Source organism: Hyla sarda, chromosome 1 (assembly GCF_029499605.1).
Source record: "Hyla sarda isolate aHylSar1 chromosome 1, aHylSar1.hap1, whole genome shotgun sequence".
In the NCBI taxonomy this organism is placed as follows: domain Eukaryota; kingdom Metazoa; phylum Chordata; class Amphibia; order Anura; family Hylidae; genus Hyla; species Hyla sarda.
Genome location: NC_079189.1, coordinates 449,461,811 through 449,483,334, shown reverse-complemented (window position 1 = coordinate 449,483,334; position 21,524 = coordinate 449,461,811). Strand labels below are relative to the sequence as shown.

At 43.4% G+C, this 21,524-nt stretch overlaps 1 protein-coding gene across 1 annotated transcript in view; it reads left to right on the top strand.

Moving 5' to 3' along the window:
* ADGRD1 (adhesion G protein-coupled receptor D1) overlaps positions 1 to 21,524 on the top strand; it is a 919,695-nt gene that overhangs the window by 43,276 nt on the left and 854,895 nt on the right. The window contains exon 3 of the mRNA XM_056533246.1: positions 10,201 to 10,308. Within this exon, the coding sequence (XP_056389221.1) occupies positions 10,201 to 10,308 (108 nt within the window). The remainder of the gene's footprint in view (positions 1 to 10,200; positions 10,309 to 21,524) is intronic.

The following is a 21,524-nucleotide window of genomic DNA, read 5'->3' as shown; positions in this document are numbered from 1 at the left end:
AAACTTCTTCCTCCCTCAGCCATTCCACCTAGACAAAGAAGAAGTCTAGGTGGAAGTCTAAGTCTGAGAAGACCAACACACATTTCAATTCTTTTGTTGAATGTATTTACTTGATCAGAATTGGATTATATTTGCTTTCTTCCACAATAAATCTTTCTATAGTTTTGTGGTAATAGTTACATAGTTACATAGTTAGTATGGTTGAAAAAAAGACATATGTCCATCAAGTTCAACTAGGGAATTGAAGGGAATGGTGTAAGGGGATAAGGGGAAGGGATGTTGTTTTATAATTCTGCATAAGCATTAATGTTATTTTGTTCCAGGAATGCATCTAACCCTGTTTTAAAGCTATTAATTGTTCCTGCTGTGACCAGTTCTTGAGGTAGACTGTTCCATAAATTCACAGTCGCCCCTTTAGACTAAACCTTTTCTTCTCCAGACAGAGGGAGTGCCCCCTCATCCTTTGGGGGGGGGGGGGGGGGTTAACCTGGAACAGTTTTTCTCCATATTTTTTGTATGGGCCATTTATATACCTATATATGTTTATCATATCCCCCCTTAAACGTCTCTTCTCAAGACTAAACAATTAAAAATCCTTTAATCGTTCCTCGTAGCTAAAATGTTCCATACCCCATATTAGTTTAGTCGCATGTCTCTGCACCCTTTCCAGCTCCGCAGTGTCCCTTTTATGGACAGGCGACCAAAACTGAACAGCATATTCCAGGTGAGGCCGTACCAATGCTCTATATAGGGGGAGTATTATGTCCCTGTCCCTTGAGTCCATGCCTCTTTTGATACATGACAATATCCTGCTGGCTTTGGAAGCAGCAGCCTGACATTGCATGCTATTCTGAGTCTGTGATCTACAAGTACACCCAGATCCTTCTCTACCAGTGACTCTGCCAGTTTAATCCCCCCTAAGACATACGACGCATACATGTTATTTGTACCCAGATGCATAACTTTACATTTATCCACATTAAACCTCATTTGCCAAGTGGATGCCCAGACACTTAGTCTATCCAAGTCATCTTGTAACTTATGAACATCTTCTATAGACTGTACTGTGCTACAAGCTACAAAGCTTGGTGTCATCTGCAAAGATAGAAACAGAGCTGTTAATACCATCCTCTATATCATTGATAAATAAATTAAACAACAGCGGGCCCAGTACTGAACCTTGGGGTACACCACTAACAACCGTGGACCAATCAGAGTACGAATTATTGACCACCACTCTCTGGGTGCGATCCATGAGCCAGTGTTCAATCCAGTTACAAACTAAAGTTTCCAAGCCCAAAACCTTAACTTACCTGTCAGACATCTATGAGGGACAGTATCAAATGCTTTAGCAAAATCCAGAAACACTATATCCACAGCCATTCCTCTGTCAAGGCTTCTACTCACCTCTTCATAAAAGCAAATTAGATTGGTTTGACAACTTCTATCCTTAGTAAACCCATGCTGGCTATCACTTATAATACAATTTTCCCCTATGTATTCCTGTATGTAATCCCTTATAAGTCCTTCAAACAATTTACCCACAATGCACGTTAAACTTACCGGTCTATAATTGCCTGGCGAAGACCTAGAGCCCTTCTTGAAGATTGGTACCACATTCGCCTTGTGCCAGTCCCTTGGCACAATACCAGACACCAGAGAATCTCTAAATATCATGAACAAGGGTACAGATATTACTGAACTTACCTCTCTAAGAACTCTTGGGTGTAATCCATCCGGTCCTGGAGATTTGCTTACATTTACTTTACTTAACTTACCTTGTACCATTTCTACATTAAGCCAGTTCAGTACATTACATGATGTGTTACCAGCACTGACCTGTCCAATGTCAGCTCCTCCTTCCCTAGTATATACAGAACTAAAGAACCCATTCAGTAGCTCCGCCTTCTCTTGATCGCCCGTGACAACCTTCCCATTATCATTATTAAAGGGGTACTCCGCCCCTGGCATCTTATCCCCTATCCAAAGGATAGGGGATAAGATGTTAGATCGCCGTGTTCCCGCTGCTGGGGACCCCGGGGATCGCCGCTGCGGCACCCGGCCATCATTACTGCACAGAGTGAGTTCGCTCTGTGCGTAATGACGGGCGATACAGGGGCCGGAGCAGCGTGACATCATGGCTCCGCCCCTCATGACATCACGGCCCGTCCCCTTAATGCAAGTCTATGGCAGGGGGTGTGACGACCGCCACGCCCCCTCCCATAGACTTGTATTGACGGGGGCGGGCCGTGATGTCACGAGGGGCAGAGCCATGACGTAACGATGCTCCGGCCCCTGTATTGCCCGTCATTACGTGCAGAGCGAACTCGCTCTGCGCAGTAATGATAGCGGGGTGCTGCAGCAGCGATCCCCGGGGTCCCCAGCAGCGGGACCGCGGCAATCTGACATCTTCGCCCCTATCCTTTGGATAGGGGATAAGATGTCTAGGGACGGAGTACCCCTTTAAGGGGTCTTACATGCTCTGTCCTTGGTTATTTTGTATTTATATATCTAAAAAAATATTTAGGATTAGCTTTGCTTTCTTTGGCCACCTGTCTCTCATTTTGAATTTTTGCTGTTTTTATTACATTTTTACAGATTTTATTAAGCTCCTTGTACTGTTTAAATGTTATAGCTGACCCATCAGATTTGTATTTTTTTAAGGCAATTTTTTTGTTGTTTATTGCTCTTTTAACATAATTTTTTAGCCATGTAGGATTTAGTTTTAATCGTTTATATTTGTTCCCCTTTGGTATATATTTAGCTGTATAGTTATTTAGAGTTGATTAAAAAATTTCCCATTTACCTTCTGTATCAGTATTTGAGAACACCTCCCCCCAGTCTATGTCCTGTAGTGCAGCTCTCAGCCCAGGTAAGTTTGCCTTTTTAAAGTTGTATGTTTTTGCCTTCCCCGTCTGTCTTTGTTTTCTACATTTTAAGTCAAAAGTAACTATATTGTGGTCGCTATTACCAAGGTTTTCCCGCACAGTTACATTACCAACCAGCTCTGCGTTGTTGGAAATGATCAGATCCAACAAGGCATCACTTCTTGTTGGGTCCTCCACAAACTGGCCCATAAAATTATCCTGCAATAAATTTAGGAATTGTCGCCCCTTTGTAGTTTTAGCCAGCCCCCGACCCCAATCTATATCTGGATAGTTAAAATCTCCCATTATTACCACTGTACCTGCCCGGGCGGCCCTCTCTATTTGTTTATGCAGCCGACCTTCTATCTCTTCAGTGATCTTAGGGGGTCTGTAGATTACACCAAATACTATTTTTTCAGTTATTCTTTTGTAATTCTACCCACAGTGATTCCACATCCTCAGAATAATCAGACACTATGGCATCGTTCACACTGACTTTCATACCACTTCTTACATACAGACAGACTCCACCACCTTTTCTGTTCATTCTATCCTTGTGAAACAATGTAAACCCCTGCAGATTAACAGCCCAGTCATGCGAGGAGTCCAGCCATGTCTCAGTGACTCCAACTATATCAATATGTTCCTCCAGTATCAAGGCCTCAAGCTCCCCAATTGTATTTGCTAGGCTTCTGGCATTTGTGAACATACACTTTACATTTCCATTAAGTTTTACACATATAGTCTCACTAATGGGATTTTCTGAGTTATTGTGGTTAATGTTATTATTTGAGTTATAAGGGCTAATTGTACTATTTAAGTTATTGGGGCCCAATGGGATTTTTTGTTTTATTGGGTCTAACGTTATTATTTAAGTTATTGGGGCTAATGGGATTTTTTTGCGTTATTGGGTCTAATGTTATTATTTAAGTTATTGGGTCTAATGGTATTTTTTGAGTTAATGGGGCTTATTGTAGTTATTGAGTTATTGGGGCTAATGGAATTTTTTTCATTATTGGGGTTACAATTTTTCGGACTACATTTATTTTTACGGCTGGTTTATAAACCATGGATCTCCTTATCCACTGCTCTTAACCTCCCCCCACAGGACTCCTCTCCACCCACCATTATGTCCTGACCCCTCTCTAACCTATCCATCCGACTGTCTGCTTTCTTTGCTTTATTATCCTCCCCCCACTCACCTAGTTTAAATACTCTGCCACCCGTTCCAGGATTCTCTCCCCCAGCACAGCGGACCCCCTTCCATTCAGGTGCAAATTATCCGTAGAATAGAGTTTGTACCCCAATGAAAAGTCAGCCCAGTGCTCTAAAAACCCAAACCCTTCCCCCTCACACCACGACTTAAGCCATGCATTTAACTCCCTAAGCTCCTGCTGTCTTTCCTGCGATGCGCATGGCACAGGAAGTATTCCAGAGAACACAACCTTAGAGGTCCTTCCCTTCAGCTTGGCACCTAGTTCCTTGTAATTATTCTTCAAGGACCTCCACCTACCATGTATTCTGTCGTTGGTTCCCACATGGACCACGACAGCTGGGTCATCCCCAGCCCCCCTAGTAATTTGTCCACCCTTTCCACCACATGCCGAACCCTGGCACCAGGGAGACAGCAAACCATTCGGTTGAGGTGGTCTTGGCGACAAATTATTCTATCCGTCTTCCTGATTATAGAATCCCCTACCACAACTAACTGTCTTGACCTACCTGCGTTACCATCCCCCACACTACTAGTTGAGCTGTTCCCCCGGCTGTTGGGGAGACCAGTATCCACTAGGGTTGCCATCTCTGATACTGAGGCCCTCACATCATCGCCCAACTTGGCAATTATACTTGGGAGATCAGAAGCAGAAGTGACCTTCCTTTTCCTTGCCCCCTTTCCAGTCCCTCTAACTACATTAACCCAGCTCCCTACTTGGGCCTCCTGGCCAGTTTCTCCAACCTCCATTTCTACCCCACTAACTGCTTGCTCTGTAAGATTGTCAATCGCCCTCAATGTTGCATTTTGCTCCTCTAGATCTCTAATACGAGCTTCCAGGTGGGCAACATGCTCACATTTGTCACAGCGGTATTCACCCTGAAGCTGCTGCTCCAGAGATGTATACATGTGGCACAATGTGCACTGAAGAAAACCTCCAATCCTGCTGTCCATATCCTTGGTGACAAACAGCTGTTATTAACTATTAAGAAAAACTACTTTTATCAAGGGAGTGTAATACTTACAGTTACAGTGGGTCCTGCTTACAACTCCTGCTTTTTAAACTTCTGCGTATAAAACTTCTCAGATGTTCACACTTAAGAATACAAACCAAAGCTTCAGAGAGACTCAGCCAGAGCAAGGCTCACAGAGTATCCCAGTTAGTTTTATACACCTGAGAGCAGTTAATCAATTAACTCCTCCCCCACATTTGCATTCTCTTGGTGGAATCAGATTTATCTTCCAAAATTATTTCTAGAAATAAAGCAAAACTAAAAGCTTTCTAGTAACCCTGGATTTTTGCCTTTGAAAGGAAGGGAAAGGTTACATTTGTTAGCTCCCTATAGGCTCAAGTAGCCATATTTTGTGCCTGTATGTTGTAAATGATGTGAAGTGTAGTAGATAACTTTGCTACTATGTTATTATGACTATGTACATTTTCCACAATATTTTTAAACTATTCAAAAGACAAAATAAGAACAAGCTCGTAAATGTATTACAATTACCAGTAGTGTTCTATTGTATAGTCACAATTGCTTTGGGAGCCCTCTCCACATTTATGGCTGATTTTTATAGTATTATTCCATGCCACAACAGAACCACATTGGACCTCCTTTGGTTCCCAATATAAGTCAGTTTTATCTCTTGGACACTGTTTTGACACGGTATACTGCTTAACTGGCAAAGCACTGTGACTTCTGTTTAACCCCTTAAGGACTCAGCCCATTTTGGCCTTAAGGACTCAGACAATTTAATTTTTACGTTTTCATTTTTTCCTCCTCGCCTTCTAAAAATCATAACTCTTTTATATTTTTATCCACAGACTAGTATGAGGGCTTGTTTTTTGCGCGACCAGTTGTCCTTTGTAATGACATAACTCATTATATGATAAAATGTATGGCGCAACCAAAAAACACTATTTTTGTGGGGAAATTAAAACGAAAAACGCAATTTTGCTAATTTTGGAAGGTTTTGTTTTCACGCCGTACAATTTATGGTAAAAGTGACGTGTGTTCTTTATTCTGAGGGTCAATACGATTAAAATGATACCTATTATTATATACTTTTATATTATTGTTGCGCTTAAAAAAAATCACAAACTTTTTAACCAAATTAGTACGTTTATAATCCCTTTATTTTGATGACCTCTAACTTTTTTATTTTTCCGTATAAGTGGCAGTATGGGGGCTCATTTTTTGCGCCATGATCTGTACTTTTTTTTGATACCACATTTGCATATAAAAAACTTTTAATACATTTTTTATAATTTTTTTTAATAAAATGTATTAAAAAAGTAGTAATTTTGGACTTTTTAATTTTTTTTCGTTCACGCCGTTCACCGTACGGGATCATTAACATTTTATTTTAATAGTTCGGACATTTACGCACGCGGCGATACCAAATATGTCTATAAAAATGTTTTTTACGCTTTTTGGGGGTAAAATAGGAAAAAACGGACGTTTTACTTTTTTATTGGGGGAGGGGATTTTTCACTTTTTTTTAACTTTTACTTTTACATTTTTTTACATTTTTTTTTACACTTGAATAGTCCCCATAGGGGACTATTCATAGCAATACCATGATTGCTAATACTGATCTGTTCTATGTATAGGACATAGAACAGATCAGTATTATCGGTCATCTCCTGCTCTGGTCTGCTCGATCACAGACCAGAGCAGGAGATGCCGGGAGCCGCACGGAGGAAGGAGAGGGGACCTCCGTGCGGCGTTATGAATGATCGGATCCCCGCAGCAGCGCTGCGGGCGATCCGATCGTTCATTTAAATCGCGAACCGCCGCAGATGCCGGGATCTGTATTGATCCCGGCACCTGAGGGGTTAATGGCGGACGCCCGCGAGATCGCGGGCGTCGGCCATTGCCGGCGGGTCCCTGGCTGCGATCAGCAGCCGGGATCAGCCGCGCATGACACGGGCATCGCTCCGATGCCCGCGGTTATGCTTAGGACGTAAATGTACGTCCTGGTGCGTTAAGTACCACCTCACCAGGACGTACATTTACGTCCTGCGTCCTTAAGGGGTTAAAAACCATGATATATATATATATATATATATATATATATATATATATATACCGTATTTATCGGGGTATACCACGCACCGGCCTACAACACGCACCCTCATTTTACCAAGGATATTTGGGTAAAAAAAGTTTTTTACCCAAATATCCATGGTAAAATGAGGGTGCGTGTGTGCGCGTGTATACCCCAATACACCCCCAGGAAAGGCAGGGGGAGAGAGGCTGTCGCTGCTCGCTTCTCTCCCCCTGCCTTTCCTGGGGCCTAGAGCCCTGCTGCCGGCCCTTCTCTCCCCCTGGCTATTGGCGCCGCTGCCCGTTCTGTCCCCCTGACTATCGGTGCCGGCCATTGCCGGCGCCGATAGCCAGGGGGAGAGAAGCGGCGCCGACAGCCAGGGGGAGAGAAGGGGCAGCGGCACCCATTGCCGGCGCCGCTGCCCCCGCTGCCTCCCCCCATCCCCGGTGGCATAATTACCTGTTGCCGGGGCCGGGTCCGCGCTGCTGCAGGCCTCCGGCGTGCGTCCCCTACGTCGTTGCTATGCACGGCGCGGCGCACTGATGTCATGTGCCGCGCCGTGCAGCGCATAGCAACGATGCAGGGGACGCACGCCGGAGGCCTGCAGCAGCGCGGACCCGACCCCGGCAGCAGGTAATTATGCCACCGGGGATGGGGGAGGCAACGGGGCAGCGGCGCCGGCAATGGGTGCCGCTGCCCCTTCTCTCCCCCTGGCTATCGGCGCCAGCAATGGGGCACCGGCACCGATAGTCAGGGGGACAGAACGGGCAGCGGCGCCGATAGCCAGGGGGAGAGAAGGGCCGGCAGCAGGGTTCTATACCCCAGGAAAGGCAGGGGGAGAGAAGCGGGCAGCGACGGCCTCTCTTCCCCTGCCTTTCCTGGGGGTGTATCGGCGTATAACACGCACATAGACTTTAGGCTAAAAATTTTAGCCTAAAAAGTGCGTGTTATACGCCGATAAATACGGTATATATATATATATATATATATATATGAAGAGTGCAGAGTTTTCTCATTTATTTTACCCATATATAAGACAATCTATATACAATACTTTGCCCTAAATGTCCATAAAGGAAATTCTCCAATTTAATTGGAAAACTAGCTGCTGTTAGTAAAAACTAGTAAATAATAAACCACACTGTCCTCACCTCACTTGCTCCAGCCCCTGTCCCTCTGTTTGCCCATCCTAATTTCATCCTCTCCCAACTTCCTTTATGACCCATTGCATCCAATCTCTATTACACTATGACCGATGACCATCACAACATTAGATATAAACACAGGCAATGGGAGATCAGAACATCATTAGGGTAAGAAAACAGTAGGGCCATGGTGGATTGAGGCATTGGCGCTGCAGTGGGTGATGTAAGTACAGTGTAGTCTAACCCTAGCAGGAAGCATTTAATATTTAAAAATAAATTTAAGAATCTTTTTAAATTGGTACATGATTTTTTAACATCTTTTAATGTAACTTTTCCCAAGAACAGGTCAGAATCAGAATTTACAGTCAAATAATTATTTTGCAGTTATCAAAAGCAGTAGTTTTACAGATTTTCATTGCAGTAATGAAAATCCTTCACAAGCACAATGCCATTCACACTATAAAATATGTGAGCAAATGTAATTTTTTTTAAAACAATTATAATTTAACCCCTTAAGGACTCAGCCCATTTGGGCCTTAAGGACTCAGACAATTTTATTTTTACGTTTTAGTTTTTTCCTCCTGGCCTTCAAAAAATCATAACTCTTTTATATTTTCATCCACAGACTAGTATGAGGGCTTGTTTTTTGCGCAACCAGTTGTCTGCTGTAATGCTATCACTCACTTTACCATAACATGTATGGCGCAACCAAAAAAATACTATTTGTGTGGCGAAATTAAAAAGAAAACCGCAATTTAGCAAATTTTGGAAGGTTTTGTTTTCATGCCGTACAGTTTATGGTAAAAATTACATGTGTTCTTTATTCTTTGGGTCAATACAATTAAAATGATACCCATGATAACAGACTTTTCTATTACTGTTGCGCTTAAAAAAAAATCGCAAACTGTTTAACCAAATTAGTAAGTTTAAAATCCTCCTATTTTGAAGACCTATAACTTTTTCATTTTTCCGTATAAGCGGCAGTATGAGGGCTCATTTTTTGCGCCGTGATCTGTACTTTTTATTGATACCATATTTGCTTATATAAAACTTTTAATAATTTTTCTATAAATTTTTTTGGAATAAAATGTTATAAAAAAGCAGCTATTTTGGATGTTTTTTCTTACGTTCACGCCGTTGACCTTACGGTATCATTAACATTTTATTTTAATATTTTGGATATTTACGCACGCGGCGATACCAAATATGTATGTAAAATATTTTTTTTACACTTTTTGGGGGTAAAATAGGGAAAATGGAACAATTTACATTTTTATTGGGGGAGGGGGTTTTTCATATTTTTTTACTTTTATTTTTTACTTTTTTTACTTTTATTTTTACACTTTAATAGTCCCCATAGGGGAGTATTTATAGCAATCATTCAATTGCTAATACTGTTCAGTGCTATGCATAGGACATAGCAGTGATCGGTATTATCGGTCATCTTCTGCTCTGGTCTGCTTGATCGCAGACCAGAGCAGAAGACCCCAGGAGACGGCCGGAGCAAGGCGACCTCTGGCCGCCATGCTGGATGATCGGATCGCCGCGGCAGCACTGCAGGCAATCCAACCATCCATTTTAGTGACCGCAGCATCTGAGGGGTTAATGGTGGACATCCACGCGATCGCTGATGTCCACCATTACGGGCGGGTCCCTGGCTGCTATCAGCAGCCGGGACCTGCCGCGCATGACGCGAGCATCGCTCCGATGCTCGTGCTTATGCATAGGACATAAATGTACGTCCTGGTGCGTCAAGTACCAGCTCACCAGGACGTACATTTACGTCCTGCGTCGTTTAGGGGTTAAAAACTTTTTGTGTGTTTCTCGTATGGAGTCCCTATAAAAGCACATCTTCTAAAAGAAACCTAGACGCATGGTAATGCTTATAATGGTTGGTAAAATGCAACGTTGTGTCTTACTTTTGCAGCATCAGAAATTATAAGCAGAGAACCTAAAATGAAATCAAACAGGGTGGAAAGAGTATCAAAGTGTCACATGTTATCTCACAAAAATCTCTGTTGGTCCAGTGGTAAAGGTTAGTTATGTTATGTCTATGCTTAAAACATATATCACTGCATAGAAATTTATGCAATGATGTTCTTATAAGGGATACACAGAAGGCAGCAGATGATGTTCTTATAAGGGATACATTTATATGCTATGATGTTCATATAAGGGACACACTTAAATGCTATGATTAGAGATGAGCAAGCCAAATACGGCGAACCCGGATTCGACATGAATTTGATTTTTGCAGCTCAGCGAGCACTTGAGCTTTTACAGGTTCGGCTCACGCGATTCAGTAAATAGCAAGAAAAAAAGTGAAAGCATGCTTTTTGGGTTGGCGGGCACAGGGGGCGGTGAGATTAGGTCAGGGACATCAGCATATCACATGATAATCCAGGTCTATCATGTGATTTGCTGCTTACTGTGTCAATTAGCACAAAGGCCAATAGGACACAGCAAGGAGGGAGGCCATCTTTACACAGATAAGAGGGCAGAGATGTCACCCACTGCATGCAGAAAGCCAAAACTGCTGGATGGAGAGGGTGACAGGGAGAGAGAAAGAGGGAGAGAGACAGAAGAACTAGAGACAGTTAGTGATTAGAAAGATAGAGCGATACAGATTAGAAAGAGAGAGAAAGATATAGAGATACAGATTAGAAAGAGAGAGAAAAATAGAGAGACAGAGTAGAAAGATTCAATCCCCATGCAAGAATCCTATAGAGGCTCCTATAAACTTAAACAGCATAAAAGGAGACATCCTAATCACAGCCTCTGAAGGGCTCATCTTTTGCTACCACAAATCCAAAGCATTTTCAAGGCTCCTACCTGCATATACCTGAATTGAATAGTGTTCCTCAACCAGCTACAGTAGCCAGTGAGGTGCAGTGATCTGTATCCAGCCTGTAGTGTAAATCCAGTTCTGGTGCATTTCATATTGTTCCACAAACACCTTCAGTACTCATTGTGCTGTCATCCCTAGCACGCAAAAAGTGTGTTGAAGTTACACGTGTCTAGCCTGTAGTGTGAATACAGTTCTGTTGCATATAATATTGTTCAGCAAACATCTTCAATACTCATTGTGCTGTCATCCCTGGCACGCAAAAAGTGTGTTGAAGGTACATGTATCTAGCCTGTAGTGTAAATACAGTTCTGGTGAATTTCATATTGTTCCGCAAATACCTTCAGTACTCATTGTGCTGTCATCCCTGCCACGCAAAAATCATGTTAAAGTTACACATATCTAGCCTGTAGTGTAAATCCAGTTCTTGTGCATTTCATCTGTTACACAAACATCTTCAGTACTTATTGTGCTGTCATCTCTGCCATGCAAAAATTGTTTAAAGCATTTAACCTTAGATTTGACAAGTAAGTTGGTGAAAATTCCCCCAAAAAGCATAAAAGTAACCAAAAAAAAGCCATGTCTGGAATCAGGTAGAATCAGTGGTCAAGCCCAGCACAATATGGACTGGTGGTGGTAGGCATGGTGGGGATACTGTAAGACATCAAGGTGGCTATGCTGAGGGGGAACAAGGAGCCCAAGAAGTCCATGCAGAGAGGAGTGGCATGGACGATTTTGATGATAATGATGATCTGGTGTTGGACAGCACATGGGAACCACCTGGGAGCTGATGTGTTCAGAGCAGGAGGGTTGTGGTAGTGTCAGAGAAGAAGAGCATAGACGAGGTAGGGGAAGAAAACCTGTGAAACGTAACAGGCTGGGCTGCTGGTCTGATGAGCTCAGGTGACAGGGATGCTGCTACATGTCTAGGTTCTATTAAAAAAACATCCAGAGGAGGGGCACAGTCAGGTGGGGCAGTCTCTGTCCGATATTCTGATGTGTAGAACTTCTTTTATACCTTGCCTGATGCAGAGAACGTGGCAATATGTCATCTCTGCAAACGACAGCGAGAATGCTGCCCAATGTGAGGAAAACACTGCTGCTGCTACTAATGATCCTCCAGATCCCTCCCAACTGTCTAACAGTCAGGCCTCTTCCACAGGCAGTACATTTTCATGATTTTCCTCATCAGTCTTTTGCCCTCCTCCTCCCCGATCCCATCAGTTATTCATTGGGGAATCAGTGTACTCCAGACAAGAGTATTCTCCAAGTCATCCTGTTGTAATGTGCCTCAATTCATACCTGGCCAAGTTGTTGGTGAAGCAGGCCCTCCCATACCATCTTGTTGACTCCACAGCCTTCAGGCAAATAATAGGGTGAGGCCAGCTCAGGTGGCGCTTACCTTGTTGCCATTATTATGCAAAGAAAGCCTTTCCACAATCATGTGGTCTACTCCGTGAACTTGTCTGTGTGCAGAACAGTGCATGCCACGGTTGATATATGGCGTAATAGACAATAAGCGTCCGTTGCTGTGGCCTAGGTGTGATTACCCAGCCAGGCCTGGGCCTTGGCTGGGGCAAAATTCTAATTTATTGCAGTTGCTTTTGAAAACACCCTGCGGCCAGCCAGGTTTGCCATAAAAATTTATATTTTGGCAAACCTGCTACTTCCAGCCCGGCCTGGGCTGTCTGACTTGCTGGGGCAAAATTCGAATTGATTTTAAAGGTTGCTCAACCTGCTGCTGTACCCAGGCTACTAAAATGTCCTACAGTAAGCACTGTGACATGCTGAATGTTTCTATTGCAACTTCCCTCATTCTCTCCCTCCAGCCAACCAGGTCTGGGTCACCTTGCTGGCCAAATCTGAATTGATTTTAAAGGTTTCTCAACCTGCTGCTGTACCCAGGCGACTATGACTTCCTCCAGTAAACCACTTTGACATGTTGAAGGTTGCCATTGTAACCTTCGTCCCTCCCTCCCTCCAGCCAGCCAGGCCTGGCTCATCTTGCTGGTAAAATTTGAATACATTTTAAAGGTGTCTCAGCCTCCTGCTTTACGCAGACTACTACAACTTCCTCCAGTAAGCCACTATGACATGTTCTGCTGGTAGTTTCAGCCAGGTCTATGCATACACAACCCATGCATGTCAGCATCACCAGTCCAGGAACCATGTAATTACATTTTTATTTTCATTTCAAAATTAAAAAAAATTTTCAAATTTAATTTAAAAACCACCACCTTCCTGATACTACCAGTTTGCCATCTCCTGCTGTATGCTATTGACATAACTCCGCCATCTCATGCTATACACTAGTAACATCAATCAGCGACCACCCTCTGTACAGAGTGGATACTACTAGAAACTAACTAATCCACCATCACCCTACTTAACCCCTTAAGGACCAAGGACGTACGGGTACGTCCTTGGTCCTGCTCTTCTGATATAACGCGGGGTTACACAGTAACCCCGCGTCATATCATGGCGGGCCCGGCGTCATAGTGAAGCCGGGACCCGCCTCTAATAGCGTTCAGCGCCGATCGCGGCGCCGCGCGCTATTAACCCTTTAGCCGCGCGCTCAAACCTGAGCCGCGCGGCTAAAAGTGAAAGTGAAAGTTCCCGGCTAGCTCAGTCGGGCTGTTCGGGATAGCCGCGGCTAATCGCGGCATCCCGAACAGCTGACAGGACAGCGGGAGGGCCCCTTCCTGCCTCCTCGCTGTCCGATCGCCGAATGACTGCTCAGTGCCTGAGATTCAGGCATGAGCAGTCATCCCGCAGAATCGTTGATCACTGGTTTCTTATGAGAAACCAGTGATCAACATAGAAGATCAGTGTGTGCAGTGTTATAGGTCCCTATGGGACCTATAACACTGCAAAAAAAAAGTGAAAAAAAAAAGTGAATAAAGATCATTTAACTCCTCCCCTATTAAAAGTTTGAATCACCCCCCTTTTCCAATAAAAAAAAAAACACAGTGTAAATAAAAATAAAAAAAAACATATGTGGTATCACCGCGTGCGGAAATGTCCGAATTATAAAAATATATCATTAATTAAAGCGCTCGGTCAATGGCGTGCGCGCAAAAAAATTCCAAAGTCCAAAATAGTGCATTTTTGGTCACTTTTTATATCATTTAAAAATGAATAAAAAGTGATCAATAAGTCCTATCAATGCAAAAATGGTACCGTTAAAAACTTCAGATCACGGCGCAAAAAATGAGCCCTCATACCACCCCATACACGGAAAAATAAAAAGTTATAGGGGTCAGAAGATGACAATTTTAAACGTATTAATTTTCCTGCATGTAGTTATGATTTTTTCCAGAAGTCCGACAAAATCAAACCTATATAAGTAGGGTATCATTTTAATCGTATGGACCTACAGAATACATATCAGGTGTCATTTTTACCGAAAAATGTACTACGTAGAAACGGAAGCCCCCAAAAGTTACAAAACAGCGTTTTTTTTTTCAATTTTGTTGCACAATGATTTTTTTTCCCACTTCACCATAGATTTTTGGGCAAAATGACTGACGTCATTACAAAGTAGAATTGGTGGCGCAAAAAATAAGCCATCATATGGATTTTTAGGTGTAAATTTGAAAGAGTTATGATTTTTTAAAGGCAAGGAGCAAAAAACGAAAATGCAAAAACGGAAAAACCTCCGGTCCTTAAGGGGTTAAAGCCAGGCCTACAGGTGCACAACCCATCATCCATAAAAAAAAAGGGATGATTTTTTGCATGCCTGGAAAAAGCCACTGCGTCTTCCCATGCCTCAGTGTGCATAATAACACTGGCAGACATCTACCGACAACCAGGGATAGTTTATTCCACTTTATTTTGGTGTGAATAAGCCTAAAAAATGGGCGAGCTGTAATAGTTACAATGGGTAACCGCATGTCCCATAACTGAGCCTTAAAAACACTTTAAGGGTAGGGTCACATGGAATGGATCCACAGCGTATTTTATGCTGCGAATCCATGGACGACCCAAACCTATATTGTGCCTTCAGCTATTCCCCCAGTGTCCTGCTCGCTCCGAGCAGCCACACGGGCATGTGAGTCACTGCATGTGTTCGCAGTGTACAAACAGACATCACGGAGCGGCCGGTGATGTCTGAGTACACTGTGCATGCACGCAATGACTCACAGGCCATGTGTGGCTGCTTGGAGTGGCGCATTGCCGCTACAAGCAGGACATGGGGGAACAGCTGGAGGTACAATATAGGGTTGGGTCATCTGCAGATCTGCAGAGTAAAATACACTGTGAATTGTTATGTGTGACCCTACCCTAAAACTAATTGAATACATTCTTTACAGTGTTAGACAGGGGTTTAGAGCTGTTAGACAGGGTTACTAACATGTTTCGGGGCTTATTTAACCCCTTAAGGACCAGGCCATTTTATACCTTAACCCCTTAAGGACCGGAGGTTTTTCCGTTTTTGCATTTTCGTTTTTTGCTCCTTGCCTTTAAAAAATCATAACTCTTTCAAATTTACACCTAAAAATCCATATGATGGCTTATTTTTTGCGCCACCAATTCTACTTTGTAATGACGTCAGTCATTTTGCCCAAAAATCTATGGTGAAGCGGGAAAAAAAATCATTGTGCGACAAAATTTTAAAAAAAAACGCTGTTTTGTAACTTTTGGGGGCTTCCGTTTCTACGTAGTACATTTTTCGGTAAAAATGACACCTGATATGTATTCTGTAGGTCCATACGATTAAAATGATACCCTACTTATATAGGTTTGATTTTGTCGGACTTCTGGAAAAAATCATAACTACATGCAGGAAAATTAATACGTTTAAAATTGTCATCTTCTGACCCCTATAACTTTTTTATTTTTCCGTGTATGGGGCGGTGTGAGGGCTCATTTTTTGCGCCGTGATCTGAAGTTTTTAACGGTACCATTTTTGCATTGATAGGACTTATTGATCGCTTTTTATTCATTTTTTCATGATATAAAAAGTGACCAAAAATGCACTATTTTGGACTTTGGAATTTTTTTGCGCGCACGCCATTGACCGTGCGGTTTAATTAACGATATATTTTTATAATTCGGACATTTCCGCACGCGGCGATACCATTTATGTTTATTTTTATTTTTATTTACACTGTGTTTTTTCTTTTATGGGAAAAGGGGGGTGATTCAAACTTTTAATAGGGAAGGGGTTAAATGATGTTTATTCACTTTTTTTTTGCACTTTTTTTTTGCAGTGTTATAGCTCCCATAGGGACCTATAACACTGCACACACTGATCTTTTACATTGATCACTGGTTTCTCATAAGAAACCAGTGATCGATGATTCTGCCGCATGACTGCTCATGCCTGGATCTCAGGCACTGAGCAGTCATTCGGCGATCGGACAGCGAGGAGGCAGGTAGGGGCCCTCCCGCTGTCCTGTCAGCTGTTCGGGATGCCGCGATTTCACCGCTGCTATCCCGAACAGCCCACTGAGCTAGCCGGCATGGTTTCGGTTTCACTTTAGACGCGGCGTTCAACTTTGAACGCCGCGTCTAAAGGGTTAATAGCGCGCGGCACAGCGATCAATGCCGCGCGCTATTAGCCACGGGTCCCGGCCGTTGTTAGAGGCCGGGCCCGACCCGCTATGACGCGGGGCCACGCCGTGGCCCCGCGTTATAGATCGGGAGTGGACACATGACGTTCCAGTACGTCATGTGTCCTTAAGGGGTTAAGGACCGGAGCGTTTTTTGCAATTCTGACCACTGTCACTTTAAACATTAATAACTCTGGAATGCTTTTAGTTATCATTCTGATTCCGAGATTGTTTTTTCGTGACATATTCTACTTTAATTTAGTGGTAAAATTTTATGGTAACTTGCATCCTTTCTTGGTGAAAAATCCCCAAATTTGATGAAAAAAATGAAAATTTTGAATTTTTCTAACTTTGAAGCTCTCTGCTTGTAAGGAAAATGGATATTCAAAATAAAACATTTTTGGGTTCACATATACAATATGTCTACTTTATGTTTGCATCATAAAATTTTTGAGTTTTTACTTTTGAAAGACACCAGAGGGCTTCAAAGTTCAGCAGCAATTTGGAAATTTTTCACAAAATTTTCAAACTCGCTATTTTTCATGGACCAGTTCAGGTTTGAAGTGGATTTGAAGGGTCTTCATATTAGAAATACCCCATAAATGACCCCATTATAAAAACTACACCCCCCAAAGTATTCAAAATGACATTCAATAAGTGTATTAACCCTTTAGGTGTTTCACAGGAATAGCAGAAAAGTGAAGGAGAAAATTCACAATCTTCATTTTTGACACTCGCATGTTCTTGTAGACCCAATTTTTGAATTTTTTCAAGGGGTAAAAAGGAGAAAATTTTTACTTGTATTTGAAACCCAATTTCTCTCGAGTTAGCACATACCTCATATGTCTATGTTAATTGTTCGGCGGGCGCAGTAGAGGGCTCAGAAGGGAAGGAGCATCAAATGGTTTTTGGGGGGCATGTCACCTTTAGGAAGCCCCTATGGTGCCAGGACAGCAAAAAAAAACACATGGCATACCATTTTGGAAACTAGACCCCTCAGGGAACGTAACAAGGGGTAAAGTGAACCTTAATACCCCACAGGTGATTCACGACTTTTGCATATGTAAAAAAAAAAAAAATGTTTTACCTAAAATGCTTGGTTTCCCAAAAATGTTACATTTTTAAAAAGGATAATAGCAGAAAATACCCCCCAAAATTTGAAGCCCAATTTCTCCCGATTCAGAAAACACCCCATATGGGGGTGAAAAGTGCTCTGCTGGCGCACTACAGGTCTCAGAAGAGAAGGAGTCACATTTGGCTTTTTGAAAGCAAATTTTGCTCTGGGGGCATGCCGCATTTAGGAAGCCCCTATGGTGCCAGAACTGTAAAAAAAAAAAAACCACATGGCATACCATTTTGGAAACCAGACCCCTCGGGGAACGTAAAAAGGGGTAAAGTGAACCTTAATACCCTACAGGTGTTTCACGACTTTTGCATATGTTAAAAAAAAAAAAAAATTTTACCTAAAATGCTTGGTTTCCCAAAATTTTTACATTTTTAAAAAGGGTAATAGCAGAAAATACCCCCCAAAATTTGAAGCCCAATTTCTCCCGATTCAGAAAACACCCCATATGGGGGTGAGAAGTGCTCTGCTGGCGCACTACAGGTCTCAGAAGAGAAGGAGTCACATTTGGCTTTTTGAAAGCAAATTTTGCTCTGGGGGCATGCCGCATTTAGGAAGCCCCTATGGTGCCAGGACAGCAAAAAAAAAACACATGGCATACCATTTTGGAAACTAGACCCCTCGGGGAACGTAACAAGGGGTAATGTGAACCTTAATACCCCACAGGTGATTCACAACTTTTGCATATGTAAAAAAAAAAAAATTTTTACCTAAAATGTTGGTTTCCCAAAAATTTTTGATTTTTAAAAAGGGTAATAGCAGAAAATACCCCCCATAATTTGTAACACAATTTCTCCCGAGTACGGCGATACCCCATATGTGCCCCTAAACTGTTGCCTTGAAATACGACAGGGCTCCAAAGTGAGAGCGCCATGCGCATTTGAGGCCTAAATTAGGGATTGCATAGGGGTGGACATAGGGGTATTCTACGCCAGTGATTCCCAAATAGGGTGCCTCCAGCTGTTGTAAAAGTCCCAGCATGCCTGGACAGTCAGTGGCTATCTGGTAATACTGGGAGTAGTTGTTTTGCTACAGCTGGAGGCTCCGTTTTGGAAACAGTGGCGTACCAGACGTTTTTCATTTTTATTGGGGAGGGAAGGGGGCTGTGTAGGGGTATGTGTATATGTAGTGTTTTTTACTTTTTATTTTATTTTGTGTTAGTGTAGTGTAGTGTTTTTAGGGTACAGTTGCACAGGCGGGGGGTTCACAGTAGTTTCTCGCCGGCAGTTTGAGCAGCGGCAGAAAATTTGCCTCAGCTCAAACTTGCAGCCGGATACTTACTGTAATCCTCCGCCCATGTGAGTGTACCCTGTACGTTCACATTGGGGGGGGGGGGGGGGACATCCAGCTGTTGCAAAACTACAACTCCCAGCATGTATGGTCTATCAGTGCATGCTGGGAGTTGTAGTTTTGCAACAGCTGGAGGCTCCGTTTTGGAAACGGTGGCGTACCAGACGTTTTTCATTTTTATTGTAGGGGTATGTGTATATGTAGGGTTTTTTTACTTTTTATTTTATTGTGTGTTAGTGTAGTGTTTTTAGGGTACAGTCGCACGGGCGGGGGTTCACAGTAGTTTCTCGCTGGCAGCTTGAGCTGCAGCAGAAAATTTGCTGCAGCTCAAACTTGCAGCCGGATACTTACTGTAATCCTCCGCCCATGTGAGTGTACCCTGTACATTCACATTGGGGGGGGGGGGGGGGGGGGGGGGACATCCAGCTGTTGCAAAACTACAACTCCCAGCATGTACGGTCTATCAGTGCATGCTGGTAGTTGTAGTTTTGCAACAGCTGGAGACACACAGGTTGTGAAACACCGAGTTTGACAACAAACTCAGTGTTTTGCAACCAGTGTGCCTTCAGCTGTTGCAAAAGCTACAACCCCCAGCATGTACGGACAGTTGAAGGGCATGCTGGGTGTTGTAGTTATGCAACAGCCGGAGGCATACTACTTTGGCTGGGGATGCTGGGGATTGTAGTTATGCAACAGCTGGAGACACACTGGTTTGCTACTTAACTCAGTGTGCCTTCAGCTGTTGCAAAACTACAACTCTCAGCAGTCACCGACAGCCAAAGGGCATGCTGGGAGTTGTAGTTATGCAACCACCAGATGCACCACTACAACTCCCAGCATGCCCTTAAGCTGTTTGTGCAAGCTGGGAGTTGTAGTTACACAACAGCTGAAGGTACACTTTTCCATAGAAAGAATGTGCCTCCAGCTGTTGTAAAACCATAAGTCCCAGCATGCCCATAAGTGCATGCTGGGAGTTGTGGTGGTCTGCCTCCTCCTGTTGCATAACTACAGCTCCCAGCATGCCCTTTTTGCATGCTGGGAGCTGTTGCTAAGCAACAGCAGGAGGCTGTCACTCACCTCCTGCTGCTGCTTGATCGCCGCACAGGTCAGTCCCGCCGCCGCCGCCGTCGTCGCTCCTGGGGCCCCGATCCCAACATTAACGCCGGGGATCGGGGTCCCCAGCACCAGGGGTGCACGTCCCGCACCCGCTCACGTCCTCCGGAAGAGGGGCGGAGCGGGTGCGGGAGTGACACCCGCAGCAGGCGCCCTGATTCGTCGGCCGGTAATCTGGCCGACGAATCAGGGCGATCGTGAGGTGGCACCAGTGCCACCTCACCCCTGCAGGCTCTGGCTGTTCGGGGCCGTCTCTGACGGCCCCGATCAGCCAGTAATTCCAGGTCACCGGGTCACTGGAGACCCGATTGACCCGGAATCGCCGCAGATCGCTGGACTGAATTGTCCAGCGATCTGCGGCCATCGCCGACATGGGGGGGCATAATGACCCCCCTGGGCGATATGCCGCGATGCCTGCTGAACGATTTCAGCAGGCATCGGGCACCTGCTCCCCTCCGGCTAGCGGCAGGGGGCCGGGAAAGGACAGGGCGTACTCCTACGTCCTCGGTCCTTAAGGACTCGGAAATGGGGGCGTAGGAGTACATCCATTGTCCTTAAGGGGTTAATTGCTGATTCGAGTTGAACCGATCCAAACCAAACTCACAATTTCTGAAAAGTTTGGCAAGTCCGGTGAACCAAACTTTTCAAAAGTTCGCTCAACTCTAGCTATGATGTTCTAGTAAGGTATACACAGAAGGCAGCAGAGTATCAATGTGTCACATTATCTCACAAAAATCTCTAATAGGACACTCAATGGGTCCAGTGGTAAAGGGAAGTTATGTATATACATGAAATATATCACAGACAATGTTAATTATGTAGCATAGAAATAAATAATCACTCACATATCAGAGGTATGGAAACTGACATAGCTTGAGTTTCAAATATTGGATATCCAGTTCCAAAATGACAAAAAAGCCAGTGTCTGAGAAAAAAATTTGCTGATATAATTCCCAAACAAACAAGTTCCTTTCCCTTTGGTTCTTACCCTATTGCAATTTACTATCCGCTGAGTAACCCTGATGATGCATAATGATTCGCTAACTATCAACACACAAAAGTATTATATACAGTGAAAAATAAATGGAATGAAAAAAAGGATGTTAAAGAAAAATTTTTTTTAAACTTCTATGCTTTTCCACTTATGATGGATTAAGATAGGGTTTCTCCGGAGGTATATATATATATATATATATAAAAAATTCTATATGCATGGTGCAGTAATCAACACCTCCAATGCCAGGTATCAGCCTGAGTCATCCTACAAAGTGGTGCATAAATCTGACTTTAGCAGAAAGCACTTTTTCTTAATTAATATTAGAGAA